This window comes from Cotesia glomerata, linkage group LG8 (genome assembly GCF_020080835.1).
Source record: "Cotesia glomerata isolate CgM1 linkage group LG8, MPM_Cglom_v2.3, whole genome shotgun sequence".
Lineage (NCBI taxonomy): Eukaryota > Metazoa > Arthropoda > Insecta > Hymenoptera > Braconidae > Cotesia > Cotesia glomerata.
The window spans coordinates 16,546,602-16,563,854 of NC_058165.1; the positions used below are offsets into that span (position 1 = coordinate 16,546,602).

Here is a 17,253-nt window from a genome sequence, read left to right on the forward strand (position 1 = left end):
TTTAATACTAATTAAATTATTAAAAAAAAATCAAAAAATTAAAAACGTCGGCTAACTTCTGTATCATATTTTTTTTAACAAATAAATAAATTTTTTTAATAGTTCAATTAGTTTAACGGTTAAATTAAATAGTTTTTTTAATGGTTCCTTAACAATTTTTTAATTTTTTTTTAACAAATAGATTTTTTCCAAAAAATTATTTTTAAAAAATTGCTTATTTTATTTTTTACAAATTCTACATGTAAATTTTTTTTTCTACTCTATTTTTTGCCATAATTTATTTGTTAAAAAAATTATTAAAATTATCAAATATCAACTAAATTAATTTTTATAATTTTTATTATGAAATTAAACAATAATTCATTTTTAATATTTCAGTGACACTTCAAAAATTTTAACACTCTGAAGTTATCGCTTAAATTATTTTAAAATAAAAAATGTCATTAAAAAATGTCATTTTAAAATAAAAAATTAAATTTCTAAATTTCAATTAATGTAAGTAATTAATTACTATTTTACTAATTAATTAAAATTTCAAAATTAAAAAAAAAAGTATAGCCATAAATAATTTTTATTAATTTTCTTTCGGTTGGTATAACTGTAAGTGAAAAGTTAACAAATTACAGAGCACTTTTTTACCTGGTTATAAATAACACTAAACACTGCTCTTCATCTACAATAATAAATATTAATAAGTAATTGGGAAATTAAATAAACAATCAAGATGTCATTGTTAATGTTAAAAAGTGCAGTGAGGAGTCAAAGTGTTTTTTCAGGTAATTTCTATCTTTTTTTTTTCTTATTTTTCTAATAGTTTTTGTATTATTTAAGTCCTGGTCCAAAGTTCATTTATAAAAAAATGAAACAATATTTTATGGATTTGAGGATACTGATTTTAAAAAATTCTAATGGTGTTTATTTTTCAGGTACATATACTTTGGCGGCAAGTAGTAATGCTTGCAGAACATACGCTAAGAAAATTGATAATCCATCAAATAAAAATATTGTGTTCATTGATGGAGTCAGAACACCTTTCTTATTATCCGGGACTCATTACAGCAAATTGATGGCACTTGATTTAGCGAGGCATTCTTTATTGTAGGTATTTTTATCTAAAAAAATTGAATAATTCATTATGAATGAAATTTGCAGGTATCTAGTCATTTTTAGCTTTATTAAAAAAATAAATTCTTATTGAAAAAAATATTTCAGTGAAATTTTCATTCACAGTTTTATAAAATTTGTATTCTTATTGTTGAGTAAAATTCTAAAAATTATCAGATTTCTGCTTATTTATGACATTGAAATTAGCAGACACTTGATTATTGTAGCATTGTACTCTGAGAAAAAAAAATACTTTTACTCAATTAGCAATTTCTTGGTTTAAAAAATCCGATGACGATCGAATATTCTATTATTATTAATTATTAATTTCTTAAAAGAAGAGCATCAATATTTATTTTTGAATAATAAATAAACAAGATAATAGCTTTATTTAAATTAAGTAAAAATTATTTCAATTCATTTAACAAGTTCTTGAGCTAAGAATATATATTCTTGAAAATTTTCAAGAACATGAATTCTTGTATCAAGAAAATTTTCTTAATAAAAGTATTTTTATTCTGTGTATTTAAAAAAATTAAATTAAATTAAGGAAATGATTAAAAAAAAAAGGTAATTATTTACGAGTGGGGTCAAAAACCATTTTAGGCTATAACTCGATAAAAAATTAACATTTTCAATTTTTTTTTATTCTGTTTGTTTTTATGCTGGATTTATGATAAAAAATGTCGTGAAAGAAAAAATAAAAATTTCGCTAGTTTTTTTGCCTTCAAAAGTTGGAAAAAATTTTGACTCACGTTTTTGGATAAAATTTCTATTTTATCTTTTTTTGATATATATTTTTTTGAAAAGTATATAAAAAAAACGAATAATAGAAAGAAAAAAATTTGAATATCACAATTTTCTAAGAAATTTATAAATTTTTTTAAAAATTTATTAAACTTGTGATAATCAACTTTTTTTTTTAATTGTTCATTTTTTTATGTATTTTTCAAAAAAAATATATCAATAAAATCAAATAGAAATTTCGTTCAAAAAAATGAAAATTAAAATGGTGACCCCACTTGTAAATATTTACCAAAAAAAATTTATTTGTGATTTCTTATGAATTTCATTTTTAAAATTAAAAAATTTCATTCATAATTTTTTACTAATTTAATTTCAAAAATTTCAATTATAATTTTGTTTTTTTTTTTTTTTTATAAATACTATGAATTTCATTTTAAAAATAAAAAAAATTTGATTTATAATTTTGATAAATTTTAGGACCATAATTAATAAAGAAAAAAAAAATATTTCATCATTATTTACAATTTAATTTATTAAAAGGGAACTACAACGTAAAACCAACATCCCAAAAGAAATGATCGATTACATAGTCTACGGAACAGTAATGCAAGAAGTAAAAACCTCCAACATAGCCCGAGAAGCAGCCTTAGCAGCAGGTTTCAGCGAAAAGACACCAGCACACACTGTCACCATGGCCTGTATCAGCAGCAATGTAGCATTGACCACAGGAATGGGTTTGATTGCATCTGGAGCCTTTGATTCAGTAATTGCCGGTGGAGTTGAGTTCATGTCTGATATTCCTATCAGACATAGCCGTCCGCTGAGGAACATAATGGTCAAAGCTTCCAAGGCCAAGAGTTTACCTCAGACACTTGGTCTGCTTGCTCAGATTCGGCCCAATCATTTTGTTCCTGATGTAAGTATTGTTGATAAAAATCACAATACACAATAAAATTAATCTGTATTATTAAGAGAATAAGAAAAATTTGCTCTATCTCTAGATACATAATTAAGAAATGACCTCGTATCTTGTGAATTATTGACATTTTTAAAGATATAAGCTCATTCCGATGTTACACTCATCGAGACCTTTCATTTAAATATCCACATCAATTTTTCATATATTTATATATATTATATATTATATATATGTCTGTATGAAAAATATACCAAAGTGCATGTGGGTACTTAAATGAAAGCTCTTGATGAGAATAATATCAGAATGAGCTTACATCTTTAAAAACATCAATAATTAAGAAATGACCTTGTATCTTGTTAAACACTAACATTTTCAGAGATATAAGCCCACCCCGACGTTACACTCATCGAGACCTTTCATTTGAGTGCCCACATCAATTTTTCATATATTTATATATATTATATATATTTATATATGAAAAATATACCAAAGTGCATGTGGGTACTCAAATGAAAGGTCTCGATGAGTGTAACATCGGGATGAGCTTATATCTTTAAAAATATCAATAATTAAGAAAGCACAGTGAAATTTAACAAAATTCATTATTTAATAAAGCAAAATTTTATTTATCTTTAATTCACAAGTGACGGCAGTCACATAGTGACTGCAAGGTCGCTAGTTTATTAATTAATTGATTTAATTATTCAGCTGCCAGCAGTAGCTGAATTTTCAACTGGAGAGACCATGGGCCACAGTGGAGATCGTTTAGCGGCAGCATTTGGAGTTACGCGAGCTGAACAAGACGAGTACGCGCTAAGGTCTCACACCCTCGCCCAGCAAGCTCAGCAGCAAGGAAATCTGTCAGACCTGGTTCCTATGAAAGTTCCCAACGTTGACAAGGTTGTTGATAAGGACAACGGAATCCGTGTATCACCGATAGAGAGTCTCGCGAAGTTGAAGCCAGCTTTCGTTAAACCCTACGGGACTGTCACTGCTGCCAATGCGTCCTTTTTGACGGACGGAGCTTCTGCGGGTCTGATTATGAGTGAAGAAAAAGCAAGACAGCTCGGGCTCAAGCCGAAGGCTTATCTCAGACATTTTACTTATGTTTCCCAGGACCCGGTTGATCAACTACTTCTTGGTCCTACTTATGCTATTCCCAAAGTAAATATTTTTCAATTATTTTTAATTAATAAGGTAAAAGCCCTTATTATTGACAGGGCCCCACTATTGACACCCTATTTAATTTTATTATTTCATTATTATAATCTGTTAATAGTCACAATTATTGATATTTCTTGACAATTTTATATATTTTTAAAATTAAAAAATAGCAAAATTTAATTCCAAGGTATAAACTATTTACCGCAAAAAAATTTCATTTTTTGAAGTAGGCCAACTGCTTATACGTTTGTAATTTCTTAACAATATTGTTAAGAAAGACCTTATTTTCAAATCCAGATTTGTCAATGTTTTTTCGATGTAATTGCATTGTTTAAAATTATTTTAGATTATTTACAATCTAAATAACCATATAATCATTTATTTATACTTTATCGAGTTAAAATTAATTTTAAAATAGCAGATGTCAATGATGGGAACACAAAAATTAACTTGCGTCAACTAACGACATAGGCCATAATGTAAGGTAACCAACCCCCTCAACATACATATCAACGTATTAATGTTTACATACTGTCATGTGATTTTATAAGAATCAAAGTATTTGAGACTAGAAAAAATTGCTAAAAAAAACCTGGTAAAAAATATAGAAAAGCTTGGTCTTAAACGAATTTTAAAATAATAAAAATTATTGATAGTTTTGTATTAGTTAGTAAAAATGATTATTGTTAATATAAATTTAACTGTAATAAAAAACCTGTCAATAATAGGGTCAATGGTATGTCAATAATCGGCTCTTTGAATTTTTTGCGCTGTCAATAATACATACATTCGACCTGTTGGTTTTAAGTTGATATAATAATTATTAAATTTCTTGCTACTAAAGTTAATAAATTAAATTATATAAGTAAAAATGATTAAGGTGTCCTGTAAAAAAAAGTTGACAATATTGATTTGAAACACGATAAAAAAATTCAAATATTCATGATCACTCTTATAGTGTCAATAATGGCGGCTTTACCTTAGAAATTTTTGTGATATTAATTTTTATATTTTTATTAGGTGCTAGAAAAAGCTGGATTAGCGCTAAATGATATTGGAGTCTGGGAAGTTCATGAAGCTTTTGCCGGTCAGATTCTTGCTAATTTGAAAGCAATGGACTCGGATTGGTTTGCTAAAGAATATATGAACCGAAATGGTAAAGTTGGAGTTCCTGATCTAAAAAAATGGAACGCTTGGGGTGGGTCATTATCTATTGGTCATCCCTTTGCTGCTACTGGTGTTAGATTGGCGACACATACTGCTAATCGGATGATTAAAGAGAACCAACAGTTTGGACTTATTGCTGCTTGTGCTGCTGGTGGTCAGGTAATTTACATATTTATTCATTTTATTATTATTAGCAACCTTGCAGTCACTATGTGACTTCCGTAACTTGTGAACTATAAATAAATAAAATTTTGCTTTATTAAATAATTGCTTTTGTTAAACTAGACTGTACTTTCTTATCTATTGACGTTTTTGAAGATATAAGCTCATCCTGATGTTACTCTTATCAAGAGCTTTCATTTAAGTGTCCACATCAATTTTTCATATATTTTATATATATATAATATTTATGAAATATATAAAATATATTATTATTATGAGTTTTACTTGTATACCGATTTATGGTTTTACAAGGCTAATTGTCTCAGCATCTCCGCATGTAGTCTCTTTTTCAACTCTTTATTATCAATATATGCTCCGCTCTATATTATCAACACAATCTTTCAACTCTTTTATTATCAACATATTCTCCACTCTTTTTATAATCAACAACATGTTCTCCACTTTTTATAATCAACATATAATTTCGCACATAACTTTATTCTCAATGCGGCTGTGGACCGACTTGTGCTTTCTGTACTGTATTCACCCTATTCCTCACCCCTTTCTATCGGTGTTGGAATAGTGGCGATGGGGAAACCACAGAGAAAACCCATGCGCCCTGATAGCCATCTTAACTTAAACTTTTATTCAATCTACTGCCGAAATTTGTAGCCAACTTGATGAAAAGTTGCAAACCAAACGTTTTTACTTAAGTTGTCTACAAGTTACAGTGCAATTTGACGTCAAGACTTGCAGTACAAGTATTTTATTCAAGTTGTAGTAAAATTGTAGTACAATTTAACTAAAAGTTCGGTGTTAACTTGTATTCAAATTGGGGCTGTAGATTGCATTCAATTTGTTTACAACTATTGTACTATAAAAATTTACGGCAAACTTGATGTCAAGTTAACTGTAACTGCTGAAATGCAACTACTTTTAATCAAAGCGTGGCTATCAGGGGCCAGTACAGTTTGGCTACCGGAGCGAACCCCGACGGTTGGTGTTGGAACTATTCGAACAACCGTCGGGGCTCGAACCTCGCCTCACGACATGATGCACGAACGAACTAACGGGATAATGACTTAGTCCGCTCGGTCATCATGCCGCTAATATATAAAATATATTAAAAATTGATGTGGATACTCAAATTAAAGGTCGCTATGAGTGTAACATCATGATGAGCTTATATCTTCAAAAATATCATAAGTTGACAAAATAAAATATAATTCCTTAATTATTGACATTCTTAAAGCTATAAGCTCATTCTGATGTTACACTCATCGAGATCTTTCATTTGAGTACCCACATTGATTTTTCATATATTTCATATATTTATATGTATTATACATATATGTATATATGAAAAATATATCAAAATGCATGTGGGTACTCAAATGAAAGCTCTTGATGAGTGTAACATCGGTATGGGCTTATATCTTTAAAAACATCAACAGTTAAGAAAGTACAGGGCATTTTAACAAATATCTTGTAAACTATTTATATTTTCAAAGATATAAGCTCATCCCGATGTTACACTCATCAAGAGCTTTCACTTGAGTACCTACATGCATTTTTGATATATTTTTCATATATACATATATATAATATATATAAATATATGAAAAATTGATGTGGGTACTCAAATGAAAGGTCTCGATGAGTATAATGTCGGGGTGAGCTTATATCTTTAAAAATGTCAATAATTAACAAGATATAAGGTCATTTCTTAATTATGTGTCTAGAGATAGAGCATTTTCGAATGCAGCCTAAATATTTATCATTATTAATTGACTATCGGTGAGAATGATATGAAACCTTGAAAAGGCACAAATTCAAGTCAAGACCTTCGCAATGACACTAAATTTCACTAAAAAAAAAAAAAAACCCGATTTTATCATATAATTATCCTGGAGACAAATTTTTTCTTATTTTCTTAATAATATAGATTAATTAAAATAGATTTTGAAAATAATACCACTATTAAAATAATTTTTAAAACAATTGAAATTGAAATTCTCACTAAATGATAAGAGATAGAAAAATTGATAAGAAACTTTGTTGAAGTAAATTAAATTTTCTCCAAAAAAGGTCTCTTGTAATTTTTTTGTATCTCTTATAATAATTAGCTCATAATTTTGCCCATTAAACTTGTCCAAGCACGAGATCTAATGAAATTTTCTGATAATCAAATTTCAAATGCAAATTTCAATATTCAGACAATATGATAAGAAAAAACCAAAAATTTACAAGAAACTTTTTTATAGGAAATTAAGTTTCCCACGAAAAAAATCTCTTATGATTTTTTCTTATCTCTAAAATAAAGTCCAGAAATTTTAATTGTTTTTTATTCATAAAAAATTCTCAACTTAAACCTTTAATGTCATTGTTATTAATTAATTATCATTATCATTGTTTCAGGGCGTTGGAATGCTTTTGGAGCGACACCCAGATGCAACATTATAAATAATATAATACCTTTTATATTTTTATAATCGACTGCAATTATACTGATTGTTAATATTGAAAAAAGAAATCTAATTTAAAAATTAAAAATTATTCTTTATACTAAAAATATATAAATATATTTTTAATAAAAATGTAAGTAGATTTGAATACGTTAAAATAAATAAATAATTATTGGTAACTATAATCACATTATTTTCATTTAATCATAAAAAAATTTCGAACTAATTTATCAACAATTTAAAAAGAATTAAAAAAAATAACTAATTTATTCAATTGTCGGAGTACCGTACAAAGAAGGAAGTGAATTAACAGTAAGATGATGCCTGACAGCCTGGTCCAAGATACTCTTGATATTCTTGCACCCAATGAGCGCCCGAACCTTCATACCTTCCAACCTAGACAAATGCAGCCTTCCGGAGCCTTGAGCAGCAATTATTAATCCGGGTTCCTTGGTGAGCTCGCAAGTAGTTTCAGGCAGCGCAACGATGCTCAAAGTCACTCCAGGGCCGTTTTCCTCCAGGTTATTGGCATCCAGCACTCCGATCCCCTGAGTCTCCTGGTCTTCATAGTTAGTACTAGCATCCGGCAAGGTCACCGTGCACCCGATGGCGTAATCTTTTATGGGAATCCCTGCATCAATCAGCGCCAAGGTCGATGCATTCACAGCGCAGCAAAAATCGCTGCCGTCAGCTTGAAGAACTTCTACGAAAATCTCGATTTGGGACCTGGAGAACTGCTCAAGGTTTATTATTGACTCCATAGCGTGTCTCAGTTCTATGGATCGCTCCTGGGTCTTTCTGTCTCCTCGAGGACGCTTCTTGCGCTCTCCTGAGCTTAGACAAAATACCGCCATACTGTACTGACAGTTTATTAATCCTTTGGTGGATTTATTAGCGGTGCTTCGCGCCAAGGCTCCTCTGGGCTGAAATTTTATTAAATATTTATTAAATAATGTCATGATATTGAAATCAACATCTTGAAATTTTTTAGATTTTTAGAACAATTAAGGTAGTTAGGCCCAAAAAGCAAAAATTCAAGAAATCTCCCAAACTCCGTATAGAAGTATTTAAATCCATAATACACACGCTGTTAAAATTTAGAGACGATTTACCACGTCTAACCGAAGATAATTGCAATTGAAAATGGCATTTTTACACAGACGGTATGGGAAAAAAGAGAGAAAACCGCGAAGTTTTATTATTTTTGTATTGAAGAAATTTTAAGAATTTCACGAAAAACTAATATTACTTAGATTAATACATGTATAATTACCCTACAAAATTCTGGAATTCCCTACCACATATTTTTTAAGAAATCATTGATAAACTAGTAAAGTAAACAAATAAAGTCATGCGTGGAAGTAAGTGAGCGATAGCCCGTAAGAAAGGCAACACTAGTGAGTGACAAAGACAGCAGTAGCATAAACTATAGGTTGGGAGAGAACTACCTTAAATTATCATGAAAAAAATTAAGTTAAAAAATTTCTCATATGGAAATTAAAAAAAAATTTTTGAAATTTTCAAGAATAATTTTTTTATAATTTTTTATAAAAATAAAAAAAAAACATAAGGTAAAAGCCCCTATTATTGACAGGGCCCCTACTATTGACACCCTATTTAATTTTATTACTCCATTATTAATATCTGTTAATAATCACAATTGTTGATATTTCATGGCGATTTTACATATTTTTAAAATTAAAAAATAGTAAAATTTAATTTCAAAGTATAAACTATTTACCGCAAAAAAAAATTCATTTTTTCAAGTAGGCCAACACTGCTCATACGTTTGTAATTTCTTAACAATATTATTAAAAAAGATCTATTTTCAAATCCAGATTTCTCAATGTTTTTTTAAGTAATTGCATTGTTTAAAATTATTTTAGGTTATTTATAGTCTAAATAACCATATAATCATTTATTTATACTTTATCGAGTTAAAATTAATTTTAAAATAGCGGATGTCAATGATGGGGATACAAAAATTAACTTGCGTCAACTAACGACATAGACCATAATGTAAGGTAACCTACCCCCTCAACATACATATCAACGTATTAATGTTTCCATACTGTCATGTGATTTTATAAGAATCAAAGTATTTGAGACTAGAAAAAATTGCTAAAAAAAAACCTGGTAAAAAATATAGAAAAGCTAGGTCTGAAACGAATTTTAAAATACTAAAAATTATTGATAGTTTTGCATTAGTTAGTAAAAATGATTATTGTTAATATAAATTTAACTGTAATAAAAAACCTGTCAATAATAGGGTCAATGGTATGTCAATAATCGGCTCTTTGAATTTTTTGCGCTGTCAATAATACATACATTCGACCTGTTAGTTTTAAGTTGATATAATAATTATTAAATTTATTGCTATTAAAGTTAATTAATTAGATTATATGAGTAAAAACAATGATTAAGGTGTCCTATAAAAAAAAAATTGACAATATTTATTTGAAATACGATAAAAAAATTCAAATATTCATGATCACTCTTATAGTATCAATAATGGGGGCTTTTACTCGTATCTTTTTAAAAATATTTTTTTAGTTCTAATTCAGTCGACAAAAAAAAGTTGTTAAAAGTCTGCTAATTTTAATGTAAAGAAAATTGTACTAATTTTTAAAAATTATTGTATAATTTAAAAATTTTTTATTGCAACGATTAAATTAAAATTTGCTTAAGAATTTTTAAAAAAAGCATGATACCGAAGTTAGTCGACGTTTTTAATTTTTAGATTTCTTTTTCATCAAATTAGAACTAAAAAATATTTTCTCAAAATTGCACGTGTAGTTTTTTAAATTTTTTACAAATAAAATTTTTTTATCATAATATTTTCAATAAAAAAAATTCTAAAAATTTTTAAATGTCGGCTATGACATTAAAGTTAGCAGTCATTTAACCATTTTTTAATTTTTTTTAACAAACAATTAAAAAAATTATTTTTAAAAAATTGCATTTTTAATTATTTTAAATTTTTACACGTCAATTTTTTTTCTAATTTTTTTTGCCATTATTTATTTGTTACAAAAATTCTAAAAATTATTAAGTATCTGCTAAATTAATTTTCATATGTCGGCTCACTTAATTTTTATAAGAGAACTGTCAGCTGATTTCATTCTCATCATTATCATGAATTCAAAGAAGAAATTAATAAATACCTGATGAGGTCCATAGACAGCAGCTAATACTTTAGTTTTTCCTTGCTCCAGGTACGCACTACCGTCAGCTTGACCAAAAACTCCTAGACGGACTTTTATTTGACGTAATTCCAATGGTCTTCTTCCATCAACTCTGAGTCCTCCTTGGTCTTGTAATTGATCACTTTCCATTTTTATTTATTTATTATTTCTTCTATTTATTAATAATATAACCTATCAATATCACGTGGAGTGAATGTAAATTTTTCTACATGCAAGTTTTTATTTACAATTACTGTACGATACTATACGTCAAGTCCCGCCGCCATTTGTAATAAAATTTGCAGGTGGCTCCACAAGTAAGTCACGTGTCATTTTCTTACTTTTCACATAATGGCGCTGTAACTTTCTAAAATATCGGCAACAATCTGCAATTTTTATTACAAATGACATTTCCCATCGTGCACTACGCGATTAGAATACTTTCTCCTACATTATCTTAGTGCTAAGGTGTGGTTTTTGGCAATCAGCTGATCAATTGTCACTTTTTGTTAATAATATTATGGACAGCAATAAAATGGTTTGTGAAGCAGTGGAACCTTTTGATAACAATCAAAATGGTGAAATTGATAACAATGAACAAGATGAAACTGATCAGGGTGAGTTTTTATTATATTATTTTAATTTTTAAAGTGACATTTAATAATAATATCAATCATTTAATGTAAAGACATTAATTAATAACTCAAAAATTTTTATGATACTGAAATCAGCTGACATCTGATAATTTTTAGTTTTATTTAAAAAACAAATTATTACCGAAGAAATACTTCATAAAAATTGCATTAATTTGTTTTTTTCAATTTTTACACGTGGAATTTTTATATGAAAATTAATTTAGCAAATATTTAATAATCTTTAAGAATTTTTCTAATAAATAAATTACTAGATAAAAAATTGACATTTAGAAAATTTAATAAATTAAAAATGCAATATTTAAAAAAAAAATTTTCGGGACAAATTTTTTTGTTAAATAAAATTGAAAAATGGTCAAGTGACAGCTAACTTTAATATCATAAAAAAAAAATGATGAAAATTAATAATAATAAAGTTAGCCGACATTTTTAAAAAATTGCACTTATAGTTTTTGAAGTTTTTAACAAATGAAAAAATTTTTTTTTATTTTTTTTTAATAATTTTTTGATAAAAAAAAAATAATAAAAATTTTTAAATGTCGGCTAACTTTATTTTCATTGAAAATTAAGTTAGCCGACACTCAAAAATTTTAGATTTTTTTCATTAATTAAAGATTAGAACTAAAAAACTAGTTTTTAAAAATTCCACGTATAATTTTTAAAATTTTCTACGTGAAAATTTTTGCTTTAATTTTTTAAAAATTATTTTTCAATAAAATAAATTATAAAAATTTTTAAATGGCTAATTTAAATTTCATAAAAAAATTGATATGTAAAAATTTTAAAAAGTTAAAATTGCAATTTTTTTAAAAATAATTTTTCAAATTAAATTTATTTGTTAAATTAAATTAATAAATTGTTAAGACAGCTAACTTTAATATTTTTTAATTTTCTTTAACAAACAAATTAGTTCCAAAATATAATTTAAATAAAATTGCATTTTTAATTTATAACATTAAAGTTAGCCGACGTTTTTAATTTTTTGATTTTTTTTTTTTAATATTAAATTAGAACTAAAAAATATTTTTTAAAAATTGCACTTACAGTATCGTTTTTTACAAATGAAAATTTTTTTTTATTATTTTGTAATCATTTTTCAATAAAAAAAAAATTCTAAAAATTTTTGTCTACTAACTTAATTTTAATTTTTAATTTTTTAAAATTTCTACATGTCAATTTTTTTATTAACTTTGTTTACCATAATTTATTTGTTAAAAAAAATAATTAAAATTATCAAATATCTGCTAAATTTATTTATAAAAATTAAGTTAGTCGACGTTTAAAAATTTTTATAATTTTTTTTTATTAAAAAAATGATTAAAAAAAATAAAAAAAAAATTTTACTTGTAAAAAACTTTAAAAACTGTACGTGCAATTTTTTAAAAATATTTTTTTGTTCTAATTTAATTATTAAAAAAAATCAAAAAACTAAAATCGTCGGCTAACTTAATTTTCATAATTTATTTTCATTAATTTTTTTATTCAATTTTTTTTTTCGCAATAAATTAAATAAAATTCTAAAAATTGACAGATGTCAAAAAAATTTTTTATAAAACTTCAAAATTTTTCTTCACTAATAAAAATTATTTATAATTTTTTAATTTACAGAATATGAACTATTAAATGAACAATTAGACCAATTGCACTCAGTGCTTGACGATCTCGAACACAAAACAAATGCAGTCCATGCACAATTTGTCGAGTTACTTAAATCGAACAAAGAAACCCGAGAAGAACTCCATCAGGCGTCCTTGAAAAACACTGACGTCAAAAAAGACGAAGAAAAATGTAATTAAGTTTTGTATCATTTAAATGCTTTTAATTTTTTTTTAAATTATTTTATAGATGTATAGAAAATTTGTTTATAATTTAAGATTCAAATTATTTATTGTACAAAGTGTAAAATTAAACTGATATAATTAGCTTACATTATACTTTTATACATAATCATTTTTTTTTATTCCTGAAAACTGTCAAGCATCAAAGACTTGAATTCTTCGAAGTTTAGGTCGCTGACGAGGTTAATGTTCGGCTTATTATTTCTCAAGTGGTCGATAGCGACGAAGCCGCGTGTTTTCACCCCATGCAGTTCAATGTCAGCGTGACAATTTTCGAAGTGAGTTATTATTTTAGGATTTATTAGCGCTGCTACACAGAAAGCGTCACATGGCCGATAAATTTCTCGTTTTATTTTATTTTTGTAAATTCCGTCTTCAATTGTAATTATTAATTTTATTTTTTTATTTTCTTTTAGTTTTCCCAGTTTGTTTTCACGCCAGTCCTAAAAAATAATTTTTTTATCAATAAAAATGAAAATTTTACAAAACTAAAATTAGCAGACATTAAAAAAAATTTTTTTTAATAATTTAATTAAAAGTAAAAAAATATTTTTTTTAAAAATTGCATGTTTAATTTTTCAAATTTTCTACATAATAAATTTTTTCTTTTAATTTTTTTAATAAAAGAAAATGATAAAAATTGACAAATGTCCGCTAATTTTATTTTCATAAATATTTATGAATTTTAAGTATAAAATACTAGCAACTTTACAGTCACTATGTGACTGCTATGATTCGTGAACTATAAATAAATAAAATTTTGCTTTATTAAATAATGGATTTTGTTAAATTGCACTGTACTTTTTTAAATTATGACGTTTTTGAAGATATAACCTCATCCCGATGTTACACTCATCAAGAGCTTTCATTTGAGTACCCACATGTATTTTTGATATATTTTTCATATATACATATATATAATATATATTTTAAAGATATAAGCTCATTCCGATGTCACACTCATCAAGAGCTTTCATTTGAGTACCCATATGCATTTTGATATATTTTTGACACATTTATATATATACATATATATAATATAAATAAATATATGAAAAATTGATGTGGGTACTCAAATGAAAGGTCTTGATGAGTGTAACATCGGGACGAGCTTATATCTTTAAAAATGTCAATAGTTCACGAGATACAAGGTCATTTCTTAATTATTGATATTTTTTAAGATATAAGCTCATTTCGATGTTACACTCATCAAGAGCTTTCATTAGAGTATCCACATGCATTTTGATATATTTTTCATATATACATATATATAATATATATAAATATATGAAAAAATGATATGGGTACTCAAATGAAAAGTCTCGATGAGTGTAGTGTCGGGGTGGGCTTATATCTTTAAAAATGTCAATAGTTCACGCGTTACAAGGTCTTTTCTTAATTATTTATCTAGAGATAAAGCAATTTCGAATGCAGCCTAAATACTTATCATCGTAAAGTGACTATTGTCGAGAATGATATGAAACCATGAAAAAGCATAAATTAAAATCAAGACCTTTGTAATGACGCTAAATTTCACTAAGAAAACCGATTTTATCATATAAATACACGGGCCACAAAACTTTGCTTATTTTCTTAATAATATAGATAATTTAATTAAAAATGAAAAAATATTTTTAAAAAATTGCATGTTTAATTTTTCATTTTCTATTTATTAAATTTCTTTTTTTAATTTTTTTAATAAAAAAAATTATAAAAGTTTTCAAATTTCTGCTAATTTTATTTTCATAAATATTTATGAATTTTACATATAGAATATAATTGTTAATATGTTCTAAGTACTTATTAAAAAAAATAAAAAATATAATTACCATAGTAATAGTTGATTTAAGACAAGTTTCCCAAGGAAAAAGCCACAATGGCTTTGAATTACACTGGAATAAAATATGAACACTCTCTGGATCAGCGTAAAAATTAAATTCAGCTTGTGCTGTTGTATTTCCTTGTCCTAAAACAAAAAAAAAATCAAAGATACAAGCCCCCATTAGTGGCACTTTTTTTTTCAATGAATGTTCTACTTAGAATAAAAATTAGAATTTTTAAGTTAAAATAAATTAAGTTAGAAATAAATTTCAAGTTAGAATAAATTTAAGTTTAAATAATGATAATATTTACCTGCAGAATTTCCTCCCATAATAAAAAAATCTTTTACCGACTCCAAAATATCCGGATAAATTTTGACAGCAAGCGCGACATTTGTCAGCGGTCCCAGACAGACCACAGAAACTTGGTCGGGATTCTCAGTAATTATTTTCCTCATTCCAATTACTGCATGCTCTTTTTCCAGCTTACTAGTATCTACTTGATCTGTAAATACGTCTCCAAAACCATCGTGGCCGTGATATCTCACCTCTGCAGCTTTCAGAGCCTGAGATTCTATACAAATTAGCGGCGAATCTGCTCCTCTGTACACCGGTATCTAAAAAGATGACTAAGTAGTATCACTGTCATCAAAATATTTTTGTTGAATAATTATTATACTGAATTTAGGAGACATCTAAAAATTTTTTAGATTTTTTTGTAATAATTATATTATAATTTAAAAAAATTTTTTTTTCTCCTTTTTATTCAATTTGTTTAAGTGGATTCCAAATTACTTTACTTTATGTAGATATTTTTCTTTATATCACTTTACATTATTATATGTAAATACTTTGTATAATTGCCGAGTGGCGTTTTTAAATATATAAATAAATAAATAATAAAAAATATTTAACAGAAAAATTCCACGTTTAGAAATTGAAAAAAAAAATTATAATTACAAATTTTTTTTAATATTTTTTTTATAATAATTGATTTGTTATAAAAATTTCAAGAATTTTTAGATGTCTGCTAATTCAATTAAAATTAATGATTCTAAAGTCAGCCGACGTTCAAAAATTTTTGTATTTTTTTCAACAATTAAATTGCAAGTAAAAAAAATATTTAGAAAGAAATTGCATGTATAATTTTAAAAATTTTTTACATGTGAAAATTTTTTTCAATAGTTTTTTCAATAAAAAAAATCATAGAAATTTTCAGATATCGGCTAATTTAATTTTCATTAAAATTAATCTAGCAGATAATTGATAATTTAAAAAATTTTTTTGATAAATTATGACAAAAAAAATTGACGTAGATATTTTAATAAATAAAAAACGCAAATTTTTAAAAATAATTTTACTAATTTTAAATAATTAACGTCAATTTGAGCAATAACATTAAATTTAACTGTCACTTAACAATTTTTTAAATTTATTTAACAAAAAAAAATTTGTTTTAAAAAATTATTTTTATAAAATTGCATTATTTATTTTTTTAAATTTCTACATCTCAACTTTTTTAAAAATTTTTTTTTGCCATTATTTATTTGTTAAAAAATTCTTTAAATTATTAAATATGATAAATTAATTTTTATATTTGAGTATCATTAATAATTTGTAAAAATACTTACATCAGAATCGCAAGCTTGCAAAACTCTGTAGACATTTTTGACAACATTGTCAATGTCAGTATTACCCGCAACGCAAGTGATAGCTTTCAAGTCTATTATACTTTTCTTATGAGCATTTAGCAACAGGATTAGTGACACTGCATCATCATACCCACCGTCGCAATCAACAATTACTTTTTTTATCATATTTTTTTTCAATAAAAACAATTTAATTTTATAGCAATGAAAATAAAATTTTTATTAAAGAGGTTAGAAATAATTTTTATTGAATTTATAAAATAAAAATTGCGTTTACCACTTATTTATTTCTTCAATGAAGAAATTTTTGATAACTATTGTTATTTCAACAAGTTATGCAAATTTATTGATTAACTTTTTTTTATTTCTGCTGGTTTATC

At 25.8% G+C, this 17,253-nt stretch overlaps 4 protein-coding genes across 4 annotated transcripts; 2 read left to right on the forward strand and 2 right to left on the reverse strand.

Moving 5' to 3' along the window:
• The first annotated feature begins 606 nt into the window (after nucleotides 1-606).
• LOC123270865 (trifunctional enzyme subunit beta, mitochondrial) lies at nucleotides 607-7,789 on the forward strand. The gene is made up of 6 exons (XM_044737010.1): nucleotides 607-776; nucleotides 927-1,098; nucleotides 2,392-2,767; nucleotides 3,479-3,934; nucleotides 4,955-5,260; nucleotides 7,682-7,789. Exons 1-6 carry the CDS (start codon nucleotides 725-727, stop codon nucleotides 7,724-7,726), a joined length of 1,407 nt encoding a protein of 468 aa, XP_044592945.1. The 5' UTR covers nucleotides 607-724; the 3' UTR covers nucleotides 7,727-7,789.
• Nucleotides 7,790-7,978: 189 nt separating this feature from the next.
• Nucleotides 7,979-11,214, reverse strand: LOC123270874 (exosome complex component RRP41). The gene is made up of 2 exons (XM_044737019.1): nucleotides 10,893-11,214; nucleotides 7,979-8,651 (listed from the first exon to the last, which is right to left on the reverse strand). The coding sequence occupies exons 1-2, from the start codon at nucleotides 11,061-11,063 to the stop codon at nucleotides 7,995-7,997; spliced, it is 828 nt and encodes a 275-aa protein (XP_044592954.1). The 5' UTR covers nucleotides 11,064-11,214; the 3' UTR covers nucleotides 7,979-7,994.
• A 50-nt stretch (nucleotides 11,215-11,264) lies between these two features.
• Nucleotides 11,265-13,493, forward strand: LOC123270875 (bublin coiled-coil protein-like). The gene is made up of 2 exons (XM_044737020.1): nucleotides 11,265-11,530; nucleotides 13,175-13,493. Exons 1-2 carry the CDS (start codon nucleotides 11,434-11,436, stop codon nucleotides 13,360-13,362), a joined length of 285 nt encoding a protein of 94 aa, XP_044592955.1. The 5' UTR covers nucleotides 11,265-11,433; the 3' UTR covers nucleotides 13,363-13,493.
• LOC123270873 (inosine-uridine preferring nucleoside hydrolase-like) lies at nucleotides 13,399-17,095 on the reverse strand. The gene is made up of 4 exons (XM_044737018.1): nucleotides 16,856-17,095; nucleotides 15,538-15,841; nucleotides 15,234-15,370; nucleotides 13,399-13,847 (listed from the first exon to the last, which is right to left on the reverse strand). The coding sequence occupies exons 1-4, from the start codon at nucleotides 17,039-17,041 to the stop codon at nucleotides 13,524-13,526; spliced, it is 951 nt and encodes a 316-aa protein (XP_044592953.1). The 5' UTR covers nucleotides 17,042-17,095; the 3' UTR covers nucleotides 13,399-13,523.
• Between the last annotated feature and the right edge of the window lie 158 nt (nucleotides 17,096-17,253).

Bases quoted from the DNA above. Each gene is read 5' to 3' on its own strand.
- LOC123270865 (XM_044737010.1), top strand. From the start codon at position 725: ATGTCATTGTTAATGTTAAAAAGTGCAGTGAGGAGTCAAAGTGTTTTT. The intron at 777-926 runs GTAATTTCTATC...TTTATTTTTCAG, and splicing joins GAGTCAAAGTGTTTTTTCAG to GTACATATACTTTGGCGGCA. The intron at 1,099-2,391 runs GTAGGTATTTTT...ATTTATTAAAAG, and splicing joins TTAGCGAGGCATTCTTTATT to GGAACTACAACGTAAAACCA.
- LOC123270874 (XM_044737019.1), bottom strand. From the start codon at position 11,063: ATGGAAAGTGATCAATTACAAGACCAAGGAGGACTCAGAGTTGATGGA. The intron at 8,652-10,892 runs GTATTTATTAAT...ATAAAATTTCAG, and splicing joins CTGTCTATGGACCTCATCAG to CCCAGAGGAGCCTTGGCGCG.
- LOC123270875 (XM_044737020.1), top strand. From the start codon at position 11,434: ATGGACAGCAATAAAATGGTTTGTGAAGCAGTGGAACCTTTTGATAAC. The intron at 11,531-13,174 runs GTGAGTTTTTAT...TTTAATTTACAG, and splicing joins ACAAGATGAAACTGATCAGG to AATATGAACTATTAAATGAA.
- LOC123270873 (XM_044737018.1), bottom strand. From the start codon at position 17,041: ATGATAAAAAAAGTAATTGTTGATTGCGACGGTGGGTATGATGATGCA. The intron at 15,842-16,855 runs GTAAGTATTTTT...TCATCTTTTTAG, and splicing joins TGCAAGCTTGCGATTCTGAT to ATACCGGTGTACAGAGGAGC. The intron at 15,371-15,537 runs GTAAATATTATC...TTTTTGTTTTAG, and splicing joins TATGGGAGGAAATTCTGCAG to GACAAGGAAATACAACAGCA.